At 40.9% G+C, this 20,488-nt stretch overlaps 1 protein-coding gene across 1 annotated transcript in view; it reads left to right on the top strand.

Moving 5' to 3' along the window:
• Positions 1-20,488, top strand: part of ITPR2 (inositol 1,4,5-trisphosphate receptor type 2) — a 262,261-nt gene that overhangs the window by 207,552 nt on the left and 34,221 nt on the right. The window contains exons 46-50 of the mRNA XM_075161128.1: positions 8,150-8,257; positions 10,713-10,905; positions 13,769-13,894; positions 16,736-16,911; positions 18,249-18,413. Of these exons, the coding sequence (XP_075017229.1) occupies positions 8,150-8,257; positions 10,713-10,905; positions 13,769-13,894; positions 16,736-16,911; positions 18,249-18,413 (768 nt within the window). The remainder of the gene's footprint in view (positions 1-8,149; positions 8,258-10,712; positions 10,906-13,768; positions 13,895-16,735; positions 16,912-18,248; positions 18,414-20,488) is intronic.

Below are 20,488 nucleotides of genomic sequence, written 5' to 3'. Positions count from 1 at the left end.
AGGACTTAAGTCTCTTTAATATGCTTCATTGAAGATGGGTAGATGGCTTATCCCAGCCTCTAAAAGTGCACTGTATGTACAGTGGCCGTCTTCCAAGCCGTGCCGGCGTGTAGCAGAGCTGCTGGTTATATCATAGACTGGGTTGGTGAACTGCATCCTGTTTAAGGGATCACAGTGTGCAAAAGACACCATGGCACTATACTGCAAATGTATGAGATGAGACTTAAGGGTGAGCAAACATGAGAAGGGAGCCAGCGGTGCAAATCTCACACTTCAGGTCAGAGACTGAGCTGGTTTCCGTGTAGTTTGGGTAGACCCTGGAGAAGAGGATGAGTCCATTCTGGAAGTATCAACCCATGAGTTACTTTCTCTTGTTGCCAGAGGAAGGGAGGTTGACTGCCAGACAACGTCTTCTAGTCTTATGGCTTACAGAAGGAAATATGTCCATACTTAAGACTTAAAGACTGAAAACGGTGGTTCCCCTCACCATGTTGCCCCCAAAATAAGAGTCATAAGCAGTTCCTCCTTTTGTTTGTGCTAGCCTTCCTTTTCTTTAGAAGCCACATATTAGAAAGCAGTAGATATCTATTTTGCAGAGAATCAGTGTTCTGAATAAGAAGAGAAACCTAGAAATTAAAGTGCTTGATAGCAGAAGGATTTTGAGAGTTCCTGGAAAGGGTATGCCATTCACAGCTCTCTTATCTCATGTTAATGTATATATTTTGTATGTATATGAAGTGTTGGTGGCTTTTAGAGGTGAACAGTTCTCTTGCTGTGTGGATTTGGAATCCATATGCTTGCTGGTCTGTTGCTGGTTTCGGTCTTTCTCCGACTGGGTCTGTACCATGTTGGTGAGCCTGCCAGTAAGGTCTTATTTTGGGTGCAATGTTTTATCTGCCTTTCCTAGAAGTTGCTTGTGGCTGGGATTTTCTTCCTTGTTATGCTGTGAAGACTAGTTGCAGTAACTCTGCTCTCTTTTTCTTCCTTTTCCATTGAACTTTCTTGTTATTTTCCCATAATCATGTCTGACACTTCCATCATCTCCTTATGTCCTTCCATCCTGTACTCTCCAAAATTTTGCTTACAGTGATCATAGGAGGCAGTCTACACGTGCAGTTGTGTCATCCTGTTGGAACACTCTGGATTGCGTACTGCTGTCTACATCCTATGTTGAGTATGGTCAGTGACCACCGAAAACCAAATGTGACCAATGTATGCATTGAGCCGGTATGGCTCATGTAGGCACAGCTGTCCATGACAGTTTACAAGTAGCCTGCAGAGATGTTTCACACCCACCCCCCTCAAATTAATTTTGTTTTGTTGCAACACATTTTGTCTGACCTGAACGTTCCCCAGACGTATACTTTATTTTTTTGCAAGTGAGCTTTGCCTGCGAAAGAAATTACAAAGGCGGCAAATGGAAGTAAAGCTCATTGAAATATTAGCAAGTCATTTTGTCTTCTGCTGGCTTTCATCAGGGATAAAAGAACAGCAAAACCACAGCAAAAATAGCAATAAAATTATTATGGGGGCTGCAAACATAATAGTGATAGAGATCGCTTAACTGTTGTGGTTTCTCTTATGTGATAATGTCGTAGTGTTTTATTTCTCCCCTGTGAGGTAGATCACTATTATCTACAATTTGTAGTGCGCAGCACGTGGAGGCTGGGGAGGAAAGGTGGTGTCTCAGAGGTTACACGAGGCCATGGAAGACCCAGCAGCAGAATCCAAAGCGTCTGGACCACCCAGGGCCCTGCTCATGTACCACAAGCCATCAGGGGAAGATTAACTCTAAAGCCTTTTGGTTGCTCTGTACAGTATAATCATCTAAATGAAATCAATGAATACTTGATTTGAGAGTCTCCCATTGCTCCATCCCTGCTGTTCCTAATGTTTGTTAACAGATTGCTTTGTGGTAGAGTGCAAAGGTGCCGCTCTATAAAACTGTAATGACTTCTGGAAAGGAAGTTGCCCTGTGTATTGCAGAAAGCACCATTCAGTTTTGATTGGAACATGGGGAGTTGAGAAGTTATTACTGTTAGTACAGCCAGTTGGAATAAAAATTTCTGCTCAGTTATGGTTAAGATGACATTTCCTTTTTCCTCGCTTTCTCTCTCTCCTTGTTTACCGATGGAATAGAAGTGTTCTCATTGCCCTGGGCAGGGAGCTGGCGTGTGGGAAGGTCCTGGCATGCCAAGGAAGAGGATCTCATTTTCTGTCTCCTGTCCTCTTCTGTCTCTCACCCATCCTGTTTGCTACTCCCTTGACTTTCTCTTTGCTGTTGTTTCTCAATCCTTGGGGTTTTTCTTGTCAGTCCCCAGGCAGCCTTTTTATCCTTTCTTGCTCTCTAAGCGGAAAATGAAGCGTTTGGTGAGATGACTGGGGTCTCCCCTTGTGAGAGGGTTTGGTGGTGCCAGATCTCACGCTGCGTGGCTCCAGGAGCCAAGGGACTGAAGAGGAAAAAAAAGGAAGAGATTGCGGCTATAAATGAGCCCCAGCTGCACGAGCCTGTTTGCACAGGAAGGTGAAACTAATCTGAACAGATGCAATTATTCTGCTGTTGCTGCAAGTTATATTTCGTCTCGTTTCTCCCTGGTGAAAGACCACTGGCCTTTGGGCTGGTAACCCACACCGCAGTATGTCTGGTTACTGACAGGGTAGAGATGAAGATAATTTACCGCAGATCCATCAGATGTCATGCACTGGACATCAGGTCTGTACAAACAGCTCTTGCCTCACTTTTCCCAAGATCTGTAGTTCATGAAGTTCCAGGACTGTGTAGTGGCCTCTCTCTGCCCTGACACGCTAGACGGGGCTAACTGGCACACCAGAGGGTTGGCTAGTGAGCTGCAGCTGGGGCATGGGGTAAGGGCAGAGAGGGCACTGTGCAGTGCTATAGCTTGCAAGCATACCACACATCCAGTTCCCTCCTCAGAAGGACCCCTAGTCCCCAGCACGCTCCTGACTGCTGCCTAACGCAGTGCCCTTCCCCTGTCAGGTGTGCCTGTGTGCCAGGTATCTCCCCCCTCAGATAACAGCCTTGCTGCTGCCTTACAACTGTGAGAAGAAACTCAAGAGGATAATAATTTTAAAAATAATTTTGTTTCTGTTTTTTTAGATGTTTGTAATACTTCTTAACAGTAATACTGTAAATATAAAGTGTTTCAAGGTACAGAAACTATTTGTGTCTTTATTTGTGCTTCCCGGCCAGTTATCCAGAGCTTATAGTAATATTCCATCAGCCTTTTCTAGAAAATCAGTTTAACATGTTTGACGCTTTGCCAGTGAACCGACTCTTCTGTGAAAACCCTGATTGCTTACAGGACGCTAAGCCTCACCCACTTAGGTCCCTTTATAGTGTTCTAGTCATAAAAAGTCACCTTTATCCCCCAGGTTTGGTAGTCTCAAAATGCCAGAGTGTGAAATAGATCTCACAGAATTTGGGGGTCTTCAGCCTGCTGTTTCTAGCTTGTATTTCTTGGACTCCTGTCCTTTTTTGGGCCTGAAGCAAAGCCTGGTGAAATCGGCAGGGGTTTTGACAACCATCTTGGCTGTGTACTGGGTTAGACCTCACTCCTCCAGTGAGGACTGGGCTACAGCGGAGACCCCTACAGTTTACAAGTTACAACCAGGGACTGACACGTTCTTGTAAAAATACGGAAGGGGTCTGTGTTTTACAGAGATAATGAAAAGTGGAGAATTACTTTGTCTTTTCCCAACAATTTTTCCACACACACACACATTATATTTTGGCAAACCAATCTAGTATCCCAAGTCAATGAGTTATTGACAGGCTGATGACATGAATGTTCACAGCTTTAAATCACTTTGTCTTTGAGAACATTTAAATAACTGCATTTTTGTCAAAGGAAATCTTGACTTTAAAACAAAAAGCCTGCAGGAAATCCATATATTGTTAATTGCAAAAGATGGGTCTGCTGTGGTTTTCCATGCTGCTGATCATATATGGAATCCCAGGTGACCAGCAGATCTGATTTTATAATCATGTTCTGTGAGGAGTTTGGACTGAGTATTACTTGTAATTGTCATTTATCTCTGCTGTTTCTTTATTAATGTCTTCAGCATTCTTGGTCTGTCCTCAATCTTTCATGTTTTGTACTGATGCTTTATTACAGTGTTTTCCAAATTTTTGAAGTAAAAGTCTTTCAAGATGAACAACAGTCCTTCCTTGGGAACTGACTGAAAGCCAAATGATCTTTATTCATATAGCTATTGCCTTACACATCCCCTCTTTGGAAATCACTGTTCCATTGTATGCTGTTGCTTCCTCCTCCCTACATGCCTTGATGAGTAGTAAAATACAGTGTTGACATTTAAAATATTGTCACTGGCATGGTTGATGGGTTAGTGAATGACTGACAGAGTTTTCATGTCAGAGGTGATTTTTGGGGGGCTCTCTGCAAATTCAGGCTCTAGTGATGGTTATTTTTTGTATCAATTACGCTTGCCATGCATTTTTGAGCTTTGCTTTGCAAACATAAATGGGGCTGTTCTTTTCATTGTAGTTGCTATTGTCCATGCCCATCCAGTGTCTTGTTCTTCAGCTGCCCCAAAAGATTTGTGCAGCACTTTGCAAATAACACTTAACTACATCACAGGAGTTAAATATGAAAAAATGTCTTTCAGAGCTTGCATGGCCTTTACATGCCAATCACAGACTGTCACCTGGGGTGTATTATCAACTTGGATAAGCTTTCCATATTTTAGGCTCACAGTTTGTCACTACGTTGTTATTTTCATTGCTATGTCTTTGATCTCACAAAAAGCTCTTCACTGGTCGAGGAGTCTGTTGACACAGTCCCCTTTGCCCGCATGGGCCTTTGAGCTCATTACAGGGCAAAGGAAGAATCATGAGAGCAGAGCTTCAGAAAACATTGTAGTTGCCAAATAACATAGCATTTCTAAAGCTGTTCTGTGTCTTACTGCTTCAGAACTGAGCTTTCACAGATTGCTGTCCGCGCCATTCTTTCATGGATGTAGCTGTGACAATACAGAAATATTAGCAGTACTTATTATTGTGTCTATGTAGAGGAATCCATCCCACGTAGGAACTGCAATAGAAGCAGAAAATAGATAGACCCTTTCCCCTGAGGTTACTGTCTGAAGGTCTAGACCACAGAAGGTAAGTGGATACAGAGAGATGGGGAAGCAGAAAGAAATCAAGTTATGAGGGCTTATTGTCTAGTACTACTGCTGACAGCTTTTAGGTGGGTTTTCCTTACGAAGTCTGCCATAGTTCCTCCAGCTTGGTCAGCAGTCCCTGGTTGTTTCTGATGTGTCTTTGCTGGCAGCCAAGGTGCTAGCACAGAAGATCCTGGCCTGTTCTTCAGCTCATTTGGTCTAGTGCTGGTGTCAGGAAGCCCCGGCTATATGGTGCTAGGCTCTGTACACGCATCAGCACAAGACAGTCACTGCCTGAAAGCACAGTCTAATAAAGTATAATGAAGATCACTGAATGCACAAGGTTTTAAAGTACATGGCTGCTGTTCACATGAAACCTGATAGTAAAATATGCACTGCATCAGTGCTGTCTCACATCAGCAACCGTCTGTTAAGGTAACACACTGTGCTAGTCGGTCCCATTACAGCACGAGAGGGCTGAGATGGTTTTCCCTTCCACGTGGTAAGGGAACTTCTGTTACTGATATTTATCGAGAGATACTTTTACAATAAAAAGTATGGACAGTTAAAAGCATATCAGGAAGCAATACCTTGAGATTTCATATGGTTTACAAATGGAATTTCCAATTCTGTATACAAATTCAAGTGTGCTTATAAAAGAAGTTTTTCGTGGTACTAATGGAAATTTCTGAACCTGTACATGTCCTTTTCTCCAAACTGGCATAATTTTAATATGAGAAGAACTGTCCATAGATCCTTGACTTGTCGTTTATTAGAAAACTCAAAATCTTAATGGTTGACATTGGAGAAAAAGGGTCAAGATAAGGCAAAGTTCCTCTATATTACAGAAGATAAAAGAAGGGGAATATATTTGCTTCTGATTATGCTAATTCATCACTCCAAGCAGGGTATGATTGCGTTCTGTCTAGTCAGTTCTTTTCTATGTATCTTAAAGAAGAGATATAGCCAAAGTAAAGGGCATTTGGAGATGGACAAGGAAAATAATTGAGTCACATAGAGTCTTCTGTTTGAGGAGGGATGGGAAAGATAAGGATTGTTTTAATTTAAAGAAGAGACAAATAAGAGAGGATGTGACAGCAGTGTACAGAATGATGAATGATACAGAGTAGGTGAATTGGGCGCTCTTCCTTGTCTTGTTGTAAGTACAGAAGCAGAGGGACATTCAATAAAGCTGAAAGGCAAAAATAGTAACACTGTTTAAAGGGAATTTTTATACAGTAACTTCCTTGTTTCCACAAGCTCATCTGTTTCTCCATGATGCTAGAGCATATATTGAAGGGGATGCAAAGACCTCTATAAAATGAATTCAGGTTGTCCTGTTGAGATGATGATGTGGGTGTACTGCAAATGTACTACTGACTGAATCAGGTTATATGGCTTGTGTGAAGGAGAAGTAGTAGTTAGATAGTCTTAATGATCCTTTGTCGCCTTAAAAATAAGTGGAAGTTGCATAAGATATTAATACATGTAATGAGACTATCCATACATTTGCTAGATAGAGTAAAAAAGTAACTATTCAAGGCAGAAATCTATTACTGATGGAAAGAATATTGCTCTGTAGTTGTGCCCCATGTGATTCTTCCATGACTTCTGTCCATGAGGAAGTTGTAGGAAATACATTTATTCTTCCTCAATATTCCTTTCTGGTATTCTCTTGCTTTTAGATATTCCACTTATTACTCATCTTTAATTAATAAGTTTGTATCAAGATTCAGAAGAAAAATTATTTTGATCAGTAGGTTCTAGGGAACTTCAATAAATAGAGTAAATTGTATATGTATCTCTTCCCCACCGTTCTTAGATAAAAAGGGGATGGCGAGACATGCAAATGGCTTATAAATGAGTGTGATCCCTTTCTGGTTAGATTATTACAGTATCTGTTTAGATCCATTATTACTTTTAGACTTGATCCCTGACACACTTTTTGTAGATTTGTAATTATTTTAAAATTCCTCAACGTACTGTGTTATTTCATGTAGTGCAATCCTAACCCACCTGTGGTGATCATCACTTCAAAGTGACCTGCAGTCATTTTGAGTGCTGTGCCTGCCTTGTTTCTAATGTCTGTGTCTAGTCTGTTGTGGTAATGTCTATGTAGTGGTTAAGACCTGGATCACATCTGCAAGATAGCCTTTCCTTTCCTGCCTCAGTTTCCCCCACTTTAAAGTGGGTGAAACACCTCAGAGTTTCTGGATGAAAACGACTCAGTACGATATAGGGAAAATTGCATTTTTAGCAGTGTTTCCTTATGCCTTGTAATTAAGTCTTTGTTCCTCACCGACCTAAAAGACATCATGAATGCATTTGCTGACATTCTCAGTATTAAACTTGTGCAGCTATTGGGCATTTTAAATATTTACTAGTCAACAAGAACAAATATATTTTATGAATCATGTAAAGTATGTAATTTGTAAAAGTTTGTAGGAAGAGATACACATTTGTGTGTTTTTGTGTGGGCACATATGTGCTGTGTATATAAACTACATGGTTAAGAATGTATTTGCCCGCCACTGCAGTCCAGCTGCCTCTGAAATAGTTATGGACGTTATCTTGGCAGCCCTGAAATACCATGCTACAACATGGTGAAGAACAGTTTAGCCGTTTGAAATCACAGAGAAAATTTAATTGTAAATGTAATTACCTAGTCAGAGGTATGCAAATTTTATGGCTAAACTTAAGTGAAAAGAAGCATTCAGTCTAATTTTTTGGCATTTGTCAAAAGCTCTCCAAAAACCATCTAGGCTGCAGGCTAAGCTGCCTTTCATAAATCTAAGCCGAAGACTTGCTGCTGACTTTTTAAGACTAAATTATTTCTATTGTTCTCAAGTAATTACATTTTTGTTGTTATCTGTGGAAAGAGCCCCACTGGGTTGAGCATGTAAGTATATGGGGGTGGGGGGAGGAGGATTTGTGTTAGTTAAGTGGAGATGATAAAGCTGAAAACATAGCAGCAGGACATAAATCAGATTTTTTTTTCTTTTTCTAGTTGGCTCGTCACAATAAAACATTGCAACAGATGCTGAAGCCAGGGTCAGATCCCGATGAAGGAGATGAAGCCTTGAGGTATTATGCCAATCATACGGCACAGATAGAGGTAAAGAATTGCTCACTAGAAGATTGAATATGAGACAAGTTTGCATCTTGTGCATGGTGTATCACCTCTTTTTAAGCTTCTGAACAGCAAAGCTTATTCAAATGGTGTAGATTATTTATGAGAATGAGAAGGTTGAATAATATGCTTTTGGCTATGGGAGAAAAAGGAATGCACCTATGTTAAAAGTGGCTCCGAATAATCGTTTAATAGTACCTTTCCTGTCTGTTACCAAACATGTTTTGTTAGGGAAGTAATGACTGGGTAGTAGCTGTGTCGTGAAGTCAAGAATAATCTTGTATGGTACATCACTCAAATAAATAACCATGAGTTTCAAAGCCAGTGATGCTAACTGATCAAATTAAAAGTTTGGCTGGAGTACAAAGAGGTTTTGAAGTGGTGTAGACATTCAGTATGGCTTTTGTTTAAAAGACCAAGGCTTGGCCTGGCTCATCAGTTCTGTTCTCTGTTTTGAACTTTACCCCTGCCATGGATTGAATTTAGATCAAGATCCACAGAGGTATTTAGGTTCTTAACTTTTATATCAGATCCTGTGCTCTTACAGATTTCATGGGATTATAGGCATCAAGATAGGAGTTAGGCACTGCGGTATCTCTAGTCCTTAGTGGCTTTGTAAGGAGGAGAATTTCTGTGGTGCAAAGGCAGCTGCTGTGAGAGACTGCAGGAAGAGGAGGCATCTGGCTCCCTTTTGGAAATGCTGTATCAGGTCCAAAATCGGACGAGTATGAAAACTGCACAGTATGGTTGCACGCAGGCCCAGCTTGAATCTGAGCCACTAGTTCTACCTTCAGTGGGGTCCCAGGCTCCATCAGGGTTGGACCTGAGCTTGCGTGCATAGGGAGCAGTCTGATGCAAGCGCCTCAGGTCGGTATTGTCCTGGCTGCCATCAAGGCAGGCCATGGCTGGGTCCTTCTCTGTTTCCGCCATCCTTTTTGCCTGATACTGGTCATGTTATCCCACCACAGAACAGATGGAAGTTCCCTGGCTGTGGTTGTCCAGAGGGCAGCTTAGTGCTCCTCTTAACATATTTTAATACTTTGGGTGCTCCTGAGGTATCTCTTAGGAAGTATCAGCGGAGTTACCTGGGTAGGTTGTAAATTTAGTCATTAAACAAGCACTATGGTCTGCTTTTGTGTGGCCAATAGCTTCTTCCTGGTGTAGTTTCTGAAATCTGCTAAAACCTCGTGGCTGCAAAGCCTGTTCCTCGAGCAGATATGGAGGCCTGTATTCTCAGGAAGGCTTTTTAAATGTCGTTCTACAGAGCAGCACATGCAGCCTACCTCTCCGTTTGAGTCCCTGACTGAGTTGAAGGTGTGCCATCAGCTTCCTTCACTCGCCCCACCAGGTTAGCTGCTGGACGCATAGTCCCATTGCACAACTGCTGGCCTGAGACACAGCTTAGGACACTTCAAAATAGCCTGTTCAAATTTCACATAATGCACAGGCCCATGGGCAGACACGAGCATAATTGCCCTTCATCTCTGATGCAAATGTGCTTGAATATCTTAAAAATGACTTAAGATAGGTGTTTTTTAGTATGTTCACATACTAAATATGAATTACAGAGAGAAAGGAGGGTTCTTGAATGCAGGACTGTGACTGGAAAAGTGAAACTCAACCCAGCATTGCTGCTATATCATGTGGATGTTCGCTGGTCTTTCACTGGAAGCAATCCTAGATCTGTTTGGCATTTCCGATATAGCTCCCCTGTATCAGGGTGTCTCATTTGTTTGATTTGAAAGTCAGATAGTGGGGTTTTTTTTCACTGGTGGCTGTACAGAGACATGGGTCTAAGAGTCAGGATGAGTTTTCTACCCATTTCTGTATTATTAGTAATGCAGAGTCAATGATGAGAATGGGGAAGCAATTTTGATGACAGCGTGGTGAGATGGAATAAAATCTAGCTCACTCATGATAACTCGGTAGGCCCTGAAATACAAACAGTGCAAAACCTTGGTTTTTGCTAAGTAAGCAGATAAAGACTGACAAGATATGGGTACTGTCTGAGTAACAAAGTGCTATTTTTGCACGTTCACCTTCACAACTTACCTCATCATAGAAATAGACTCAAGGTGATAAAAGAATTTCGTAATCTGAGCAGAAAGCCCCTGAACTTCTGCACTGTTTACTGGGAGAGTTTCGTTTCAATTTATTGCAAAATTGAAGCATTCTGAATTAGAACATTTTTTATATTTGGCGGGAGTTTGGACCTAGGTTTTGCTTGAGACGTATATTTGCCACTTTATTTTCAGGCAGGCTTTTGAAGATAGAAAATCAGTTTTACTTTGGTTTAGGATTGATTGGTTCAACTTTATTGTAATGTTCAAATAATTTATGCATTAATTTATAAATAAAAGGGGAGCTGTGAACAAGAAAAGATATGACAAAATGGTTGGAAAGTCACTGATCCTGAAAAAAATGTGCATTTTACTTATAGATTGTTCGCCACGATAGGACAATGGAACAAATCGTCTTCCCTGTCCCCAATATTTGTGAATTCCTCACTCGGGAATCCAAAAGTCGGGTATTCAATACAACAGAGAGAGATGAACAAGGGAGCAAAGTCAACGACTTTTTCCAACAGACAGAGGATCTGTACAACGAGATGAAATGGCAAAAGAAAATTAGGAGTAAGTATTGCAATTTGAAAAAATAGCTTAATTATGCAAAACCCCTGCTTTTAAGCCTTCAGATTTTTTTATTTTAATAATACACTTTTCTGTGTTCATTCTGATACTGCAACAGGCAAAACTGTTCAGGGCTTGAGAGTGTAGGTCAGCAGACTGTAGGTCAGCTGAGACACTTGCATGCCACCATAAAAGAGGCATAGTAAGGAGCAGTTAGTAATATAAGTAATGTGTTCAAGATGATGTTTTGGACTCTGAAAGTTAAACTGAGGGATGGATGAACTGGGTGTAGTTCCACTAAACTCAATAGAGTTGCACGTAATTAAGCCAAGGCCCCTAATATTTAACAAAAACATGTGTAGCTGCATATTTGAGGTTTGCAGATTCCTAAAAGACCATTAAAAAACTTGTAAATGTCAGTCACTTAAAAACATCGCTCACCAGAACCTCAGCTGCTTTAAATCTGCCTGACCCCCATGGAGTCAGTTCCCCCTTGCCAGTTCACATCAGTCCTGCTTGATTAGGCTGCATTATGTCCCAGTCTGCTAGCCCACATACTGGTTAGCTCATATACTGGTGTATGTCCCATGGTAGCGGTAGAGGCATATGTACCACCTTAAGCTGCTTGCAGATCTGACAGGCACGGTCAAGACCATGGGAGAGAGATCAAAGCAGGGACCTAAAGAGGAAGTGCAGTGAAGCCAAGCCAGGTACCCCAAGTTTCTTGTTTTGTTCACTGGTGGCCATTACAGCCACTGGCCTTCGCCAGGAATGGGGCTGCTGCCACTGCTGATGACCTGGGGACAGGAAGCTCCTGCCAGCTCAGCCACTGTCAACTGTGCCCGTTGCTTTTGGAGCAGAGAATCAAGGCTGCAAACTAATTAAGCATCTACAGTATCCTTGAGGGATAAGGAAGAAAAGTATATTTTATATATGTATATATATAAAAATACACGAGAGTGATCACTTCGGTCACTGCTAAAATGCAGATGCTGCTGGGGTGGCACACATCAGCTGTTTAACAGCTCACAGCAGCATTATGCAATTGGTTAGGAAGGAAGTGAAGAATAGGATCTATGGTCAGAGCAGCAGGGAGTTTGGATAGTCAAGGCGATATGGTTTAATGTAGCATCCTTTACGTGATGGAAACATGAATTTTGGTTGCGGTTTTGATAAATGTCAATTCCCAGGCTATACTTTCCAGAGGCAGTAGTAAGTTTGCAGTGTGAATCCTGTTGGCCCAGGTCCGCTTCCCTTGGTGGCACTGTAAGAACTTGTCTGTACTGACAAACTGACCAGAATAGAAGTTGAAAAATAAATTATTCCATAATAACTCCCTATCTGCGCAGTCTATTTGGGAATAAAAGTCACTATATTGCAGAAAAATTACTCCAGTAACAAAATCCTATCTGTGGTTTTTGCTTAAGAAACATGAATAAAATAGCCCAACCCTACACTTACATAGACCAGACCTGCCTAATGCTATAAGCATAGAAAATTGGTTTATTTTTATTCAGAACAGAAATTCCTCAATTCCTTTCATCAATGGAATGGCCCACAAGTCTCCATGTGTTTTCTTATTCAAAAAGATAATACAGGTTGAGGTTCGGTTCATTCTTTAGCCAGGTGTCTGTTAGCATACAGTCTGCATTGCTTAAATTGACACATGTCGTTTGCAATGGCTCCAAATGCTTAAATCTCAGCAGCCAACAGCATAATGTTATTGCAATGAAATCTGAACATTTACCTAATCACAACTGAAGTCTATTTAGACTAAAGCCTGAGACAGTCATATGCAGTCAAAGGAGTCTACTGTTTATAAAAAGTTAGCTGGGTGCAGGCAAGTCAAGAATATGCTTGCAGGAGGCTCTCAGTACTTTGCAATCTAATTAATAGGAATACATCATTTTCAAGTAAACCTCTCTGGCTAGAATTTTTTTCACACCATTGCACATAGAATCTTGTTTGAAATGTTCATTTAAACATATTGTAGTGCAGTCATATATATGAAGTGGTCGCCTGGGTCTTAGTACCCTCTGATCTTGTTCCTAGCCTTTTTGCTGAATTGTTATGTGACTCTGGACACAAAATCTTAACCCTGTTTTGCCCTATTTCCCTTTTTAGTCTTTTCTAACTAGGCTATAGGTTCTTTGGGATATAGACTATTTCTGTGTATTTGTACAGCACTTCACATATGGAGACCCTGGCTTCATTTGAGTCCTTTTAAGCAGGAGTACAGAGCTGTTTGTCAGCAGGTAACCTTGGATGTGTGAGGATCATGCAGGAAGTAGTCAGCTTTCATAGAACCAAATCCCAGTTAGACCAAATTTTACCTGCTCAAGATGTATTTTATCTGTTCAAGACGTATTTAGTTTAACAGGGGGGGGGGAAATACCGCCATTCTGCAACCTTGCCTATTCCATTGTTCTTTAATAATGTCATCAGTGTACTTGGTCCAAATGGGTCATTTGGATGACCCATTCTGGATCTTCTGGTTGACTGGTATGCAAAGTGCTGAAATGTATTTCCTTGTTTGACTTTGTGTCTCCATGCACAGAGGCTACAGTTTCAGAGGCAGGTGAAAAGACTCCTTCACAAAAGATCTAATCCTAAAATCTTAGCAGTGGCAAAACTCTCATACATAATAAACTGTATTGGGATGTTTGGATTAAAGGTTCTTCTTGAAACTGTGTTTTATGGCAAACCTATGTTTAATATTTGTCTATTTTAGTTAATTTTGAAGATTTGCATATTTTCTTCAATTTTCTTCATTCATCTGTATTTGTTTTAATTCCCTTGAGGCTATTACTGATTGAGTTCCTGCCTGCTTTCATTTCATTAATTGCTGCTCTTCTCCCCTTTCTAGATAATCCACCCCTGTTTTGGTTCTCCAGACACATCTCTCTCTGGGGCAGCATTTCCTTCAACCTTGCTGTATTCATCAATTTAGCAGTTGCTCTCTTCTACCCCTTTGGAGATGATGGAGATGAAGGCAAGTGGAGTTTGTTTTTATTTTCCTTTTAATTTTAGATGCTTTCAGTTCTAAGGTAACAGTTATATAAAACTGGACCTTCAGGTATGCTCATATCTGCAGAAGCCATTTAGTGTCTTCTAAGTAGGTACCAGATGTTGTCTGAAATGTAGTAGTTGGTCTTCTGTGTGTCACATGTCCCATGCAATGTGAAGTAAAATGGACAGAACATAACTGTTGAGCTGAAGATTATCTAGATGATCTGAGCTAATTCTTTTTCTTTTTTTTAATATTGCCATATTGCAGTGTACTACTGCACACATTCAGTTACAGCTTCTGAGCTAAAGGAAGATTCCTGGCAGCAGAGGGATTGAGATTCTGTAAAACTGACCGTTTTGAATGACTTGCAGTCTTAAAAACATTTGGAATGGAATGATTTGAAAACTAGCTTGTTGGGTTTTGACTATTTTGTTTGTTGTGTTAAAAGGGCATAACTGTTGCAGAGTTAAATGCATTATAGAAAAATATGCTTAAAAGCTGTGATTCTGTCTCTGCTTCATCACCTGTCACAGAAAATACAGCAAATAATAAATTTCATTAAATAAATGCAGCAGACTAGTGGGAGGCCCCTTTGAATCCAAAACAAGCTTAATTGGGATAAAGGAGACTGAACAGTGCAGAATACTGGTAATGGGAGTAGAGCCATTCACCTCTGGGTCTTTGATTCGTGTCCAGTCCAGTCAGTAATGTGACTGAAAGTCACCTCTGTCTGATGGCATGTGAACAGGGCTGGTGGAAGCCGTCCAGCTTCTAGTAGATACATGTGCTTTTCACAAACACCAGAGTTGGCACCCGCAAACATTCCTGTTGGCTGCCTAAACAGAAAGGCAGCAGATTAAAGTATATTGGCATGGAGACCACGTTGCCCTTTCACCTTACGGGGTGGTCTCTGCAGGTCATGGCACAGGCATCTCGGCAGCCTCGCGTAGCAAAGTTTGCAGGACTGTGCCGTGTAAAAGGGAAGCGTTTGTACTTAGCGCTTTCCTGTTTGTAAACTGAAGAGTCACTCGGAGTGCATGCACGTTACAGCCCATGCAGGATGAGAGGAGAAATAAAGAGTTAAAAATAAACCTTTTGAACTATTATATTTTAGCTAATCTATACTCATGGAAATCCTCTGGTCTGCAATCAGTAGGTATTAATACTTATTTTGAACTGCAGATTTATAAAGTATTAGTTTAAGTGGCCCCAGTAATCCAGTGATTTCAGTAATAGCGCATTTCAGGATTCCAGTTCCTAGTGCTTGTAAAGGCAAAAGCTGAAGGGTAAACAATAGGTGTGGCCAAATGGGATTAGCAGGGTCATGAGGCAGCCTACTTACCTCCAGCCTCCCCCTCCACCAAAACCTAAGAGATGGAGTTTGTCTCCCATTTTTCCCCTTCACCTCGTGTAAATCCACCCAGACTCAGATGTCTGAGGTGCCTGGGCTATCTAATCATCCCAAGAATGCTGCCTTTTAGTAGACCTCTGCAGTTCTTACATCATGTGACACGAGTGAAGTTGCGCTGCCGATGAGGACACTCTGCCTGCGGCATGCATGTCTGCATGTTACCGGTGTGGGTCCTGCAACGCGAAATTGTTTGACCTGCAGTAGGGAAGAAGGAAAAATGATTTCTTAAAGAAACACTGAGTGCTTTGGCCTCACCTTTCAGATCACTTGGAAGTTATTTTTTGGGATCCATTAAAAGTTTCCAAATCTTGTTGGCGAAGATGCTATCTGACGGAGCTGACCTTAACCCTCCTACCAAGGATATAAACACTCCTGAACTTTGGAAAAGTTCGCATGCCATCTGAATGTTGAGGCTAGGGCCTCATCTCATTGTTTCTTAATCCCACTGATGCTGCTCAACTGTGTATCTGTTGCCAAAGAGATAGCATGATTTCTATTGTGAGTCTAGCTAAATTTTCTATTCCCTTCTGCCCCGACACTGACCTCTCAGTTCATCTGATAACAATAGAAGTCAGTGTACAAGTGTGACAGTGCCCTGAGATCTGAATGTGCTTTTTATATCGCAGCAACATGGTGTGTTTCCAGGGTTTTAAGCAGAGGAGAGAGGGAAAATAGGGGCATCGCTCAAAACTCAGGGAGAGCCTGGAGCCAGCATCTTGCAGAGCGGCAAAGAGACTGACTCTGAAGGCAGTGGCTCACATGCCCGCAGGAGCTCAGCAAGACCCGGGACCCGCTGCCTCCCCAGGAGCAAGGCACAGCCATTCAGCTGCTCTCGGCAATGCAGATGCTGCCTGTTCCTGCCGAAGTCCCCGCGGCTGCCTCCCGCTGTGGCAAGTGCCTTGCTCCCGTGCAGAGGCGGGGGCTCCCGCTGAACACCCGCAGCCGTTCGGAAGAAAGCTGCTTTTCTAAAACCGGGGCGCTTTGGTGCTGTTGGGGATCGAAACGCGACACTGCAGCGCGGTGCCACTTGCTGCACCACCCCGAGGACTGGCTGTTTCTGTAGCTGAGCAATCATGGAATTAGACTGGAGGAGCCCCAATGATCCCTGCAGAAGGGAGCTGATTAGTAGCTTGCTCTGGGAGAAGGGTAAACTTTCATCTCTGAGCACTCCTCGGATTTTAATGGAAATTTCATTACCTATTCTTATTATTACCTGTGCAAAAATCAACAATATTATGATAATAATAGTTCTTGCTGCAATTAGGGCAAATTGTGGTCAGCAGTTGTGATGCATGAATCATGCTTTTTGTTAGCTATATTGGCAAAGGAATTGATCTTTTGGATCTGTTTCTTGGTGAAAAATGGACTCTCCAAAGATGCCTTTCTCAAATCTCCCTTTCTCCTCTATACAGGCACTCTCTCTCCGTTGTTTTCACTCCTCCTTTGGATAGCAGTGGCGTTTTGTACAGCAATGCTGTTTTTCATCTCCAAGCCTGTTGGCATTCGACCCTTTTTGGTGTCTGTTATTCTCAGGTCTATATATACTATAGGGCTCGGTCCTACCTTGATACTTCTTGGAGCTGCTAATGTAAGTACTTAAAAAGCAAGCAGAATTTCCCTTTCAGCAGAAGCAGAGATATTCAGGGTCTCCTATTAAAAAAAGCCCTTGATTAGAACTGTGCAAAGAACTTATTTTTCTGGTTCACTGGTTAAGCCAAAAAAAGAAATCATTTCCAGTCATCTCAAAACAGCAGTATCAGCAAAGTGGGAAGCTAAGAAAAAAGCTGGTTTGGTTTTGTGCATATGCAAATAGTTCAAAAATAAAAACAATATGAAATTTAAAGAAATATTGCCAAATAAGAGGAATCAAATTTACAGTTTCTTATGTTAAAAGAAGAATTTTCTCTATCAATACACTCAGCAAAATTGGCACAAATTTGTGAGATGTTTCTTTTAGCTTAAATCTATATTTTTGAGAAGAAAAAAGTTTTCAAAATTAAAAATTCTCTCAGCCCTTTTCCAGCTTCCTTAACTTATTCGTGTCTATGTTTGCATGTTTACTGAGCTTGGTAAGATATACAGTGATGCTCATAAGTCATCTATGTAGATTTCTGCCTGACTGCTACAGCTCTAATTCACCTTAGCACCAGGCAGCAAAGTATTGGGCTATTGGCCACCAGTTCTGTGAGAATTTCACATACTTAACGCTACCCAGACATATAGTCAAAGGTAAAGGCAAGTAAGCCGCACTTGCCCATGTCAAATTTGTAAAAGAAAAAAACATGTTGAGTCTCATTGCTTGTCCTGGACTACCAAACAGATGAGGTCAGCCCCTTTCATATTTACTTCTGTACACCTGTTCACGTGCAGGCAAAGCTCAGAAGCAATGGAGAATCTGATGCTGTTGCTTAAATGCTATACTTCAAAAATGCCCCCGGTATTGATTTTCAGGGATTTTATATTGAAAAACATGATCTGAAGGAAATGGTAGATATCACACACACCCCACACACTTTCTGCTGTGTTACTATTGTTCTCTTCGTAGTAGCATGTCTAGCTGCTTTTACATAATCTGGGGGTCTCAACTCAAAATTGTTAGGAATTCACTCCCCAGTGATTTTTTTAATGCCTTATGACATTAATCCCACCCTGCCTACTCACTAATGTTACAGAAATAAATCACGATGTAATGAGGCACAGTGCAGTGTTAGAGGGGTGATGTACTTCCACTTACTCTCATGGGCTTGTTCCCAGTGTACCTTGGGAGTTCAATTTCTCTCATCTGACTCCAGCTACCGAAAAGTTGAGCATTTAGTCAAAGCAACCTATTTAGACTTTTTGCACGCTGTAGCAATGCAAACAATAAATAACAGGATTTTTCTGATGGAATAAACCTAGCTTTTGTTTCCGCCCCCCCCCCCCCAGCTTTGTAACAAAATAGTGTTTCTGGTGAGCTTTGTTGGGAACCGTGGAACTTTTACCCGTGGCTACAGAGCGGTCATCATGGACATGGCTTTTCTCTATCACGTAGCATATGTCTTGGTCTGCATGCTGGGCCTCTGCGTGCACGAATTCTTCTATAGTTTCCTGGTAAGTATGTGCTTCTGTAGAGGGGAAAACTTTGCAAAAATAGAAAATACCGTTACCCATGCAGCTGTCTTCAATTTCTTCCTGACAATCAAGCTAAATCATGTGTATTTTTAGCACGCTGTTGTGTTGCTGCCCCTTAGGAGCTGCTGTTTTCATTAGAACCTGTTTCTGTTAGGTCTTACTTTATCTGTTTTAGAGTTGAAAGTTTGCTCATTTCTTTTCAGACAATCATCATACATCCCATTCCTTTTTCCTGCCCTTCCCCAGCATACATATATTCTGTGTATGTTGTTCCTGTATCTAGTGTCAGTCATAATCTCTTTAGGACAGGAGTTGTCCACTGGTGTGTGCATCATACTTATACCAAAGGATCCCATTCCTCAGTTCATCGTGCAGCCCTAATAAAATACATATATATATAAAAAATGTGGGAAATAGGGATGGCGTGCCTCTGGTGTAGCAGGAAGATTCATCACTTTGAATGTATCCCACTTTCATTTTCTTTTGTTGCCATTACCCAGATGGAATGCCTTTTTATAATATGATACAGGTGCAATGAAAATGAATCACACAAAATTATGCTAAACTCAGCTAACTGCTCCCTTCGTGCTGAATAGCAGTAAAAGGTGTTTCACTGCTCTTGTTTTCTAATCCTTTTACTTTATACTGGAGCATGTGATACTTGTAAGGAGACTGACTAAATTGTGGTCATTTACGTGGGTTCATTTTCCTGTTGTCCTATTTTTCTCAGCTTCCTGAAGAGAGCGGTGAGCTCCCAGTATTTCACAGAGGTGTGTTAAGCACACAAAAGTTTTCAGGGGTTCAGTCCTTACTCTGGTGGAGCTCCTGTTGAAGTCAGGTTTTCCAGATCTTGACATTAAAGTCAGCTTCAAAGTTTGGGCAGATTTCAAAGGAGCCAAGTTTTTGTGGCTGTAGCTGCAGGACACTTTTCAAATGGATGTCACTCTCCTGCTTAAAAAATGCACAGCAAATTATCTGTTATTCCTTCAATGAGTAAGGTGATCTCTACCTTAAAATACTTTCCAAAGTGTCAAATATTTTAAGAAACATTTTATGTACTTACTTTTTTCAGTGACTGCTAGTGACAAATGTCCATGATTCATGGATGTTGTAATTGTCCATGTTCCCAAGTTACTTCCAGGTGTTCACTTTGTAGTGGAAATATTTTAAACCCTAATATTTTTTCCTCATTTTAAGCTTTGTCTTGTATGGAATGAATGATAACTGTCTTTCCTCTTTCTTCCTTTATTATTAATCTTTCACAAGGCTGTGGATTTCAGATCTTGTGAATTGTGACTAATACCTTCTTCTGTGGACCATTTTGGTAAATCATAGTGTGTCACTTTATATCTGTAATCTGTGTGTTTTGAAGTGGAAATACATACATTATAGATAAGGTCCAAAGCACTATAGAACATCAATAGAATTGTAAGAGAAAAAAAGCTATAGTTTCCTGAAAAGTTCTTAGCACATTTAATTGCTATTTTAGGCCTTTGACATTTTAAGCAGTATTATCTTAATGTATACTTTTCTTTAAAGTTAAATACCAGGAAAGCATATAGTGCAGGGTAAAGAAGAATAGAAGTTTCTAGTTTTATACAAACAGTGCCATGAATTTAACTTTGTCCTAAAAAAGAGATGGCCCTGATCCTTGTACATGTCAGTGACTTTTAAATGATGCCGTAAGCTCAAAGAAACAGTTTACAGACATGTAATTACTTGCATACTTGAGTGCATTTTTGAGTTGCAGCCCATGCATGTTTATCAGATGGGAGATAACATGAAAAATTAATTTGTAGCTGCAGATCCATAGTATGAAGACACTGTTTTTTAATTTTAATCTAGCCTGGTTTTGAACATGGGGAAACAATGGATCTTGTTGGTAACGGTTACCCACGTCTAGATTAGGCTCATATATAAGATATACTTTGTGGCTTTGGATTTTGCTATAATCTTTAAATTTAAAATTTAAAGTTCTGTGCTAGATTTTCTCCTCCTATAACTATGCCCAGCTCCCACTGAAATCAATGTGAATTTTGTGTTTATGAAGCTGA

This window comes from Calonectris borealis, chromosome 1 (genome assembly GCF_964195595.1).
Source record: "Calonectris borealis chromosome 1, bCalBor7.hap1.2, whole genome shotgun sequence".
Classification (NCBI taxonomy): domain Eukaryota; kingdom Metazoa; phylum Chordata; class Aves; order Procellariiformes; family Procellariidae; genus Calonectris; species Calonectris borealis.
The sequence above is the reverse complement of the archived record's forward strand: the minus strand, read 5'-3'. Positions and strand labels throughout refer to the sequence as shown.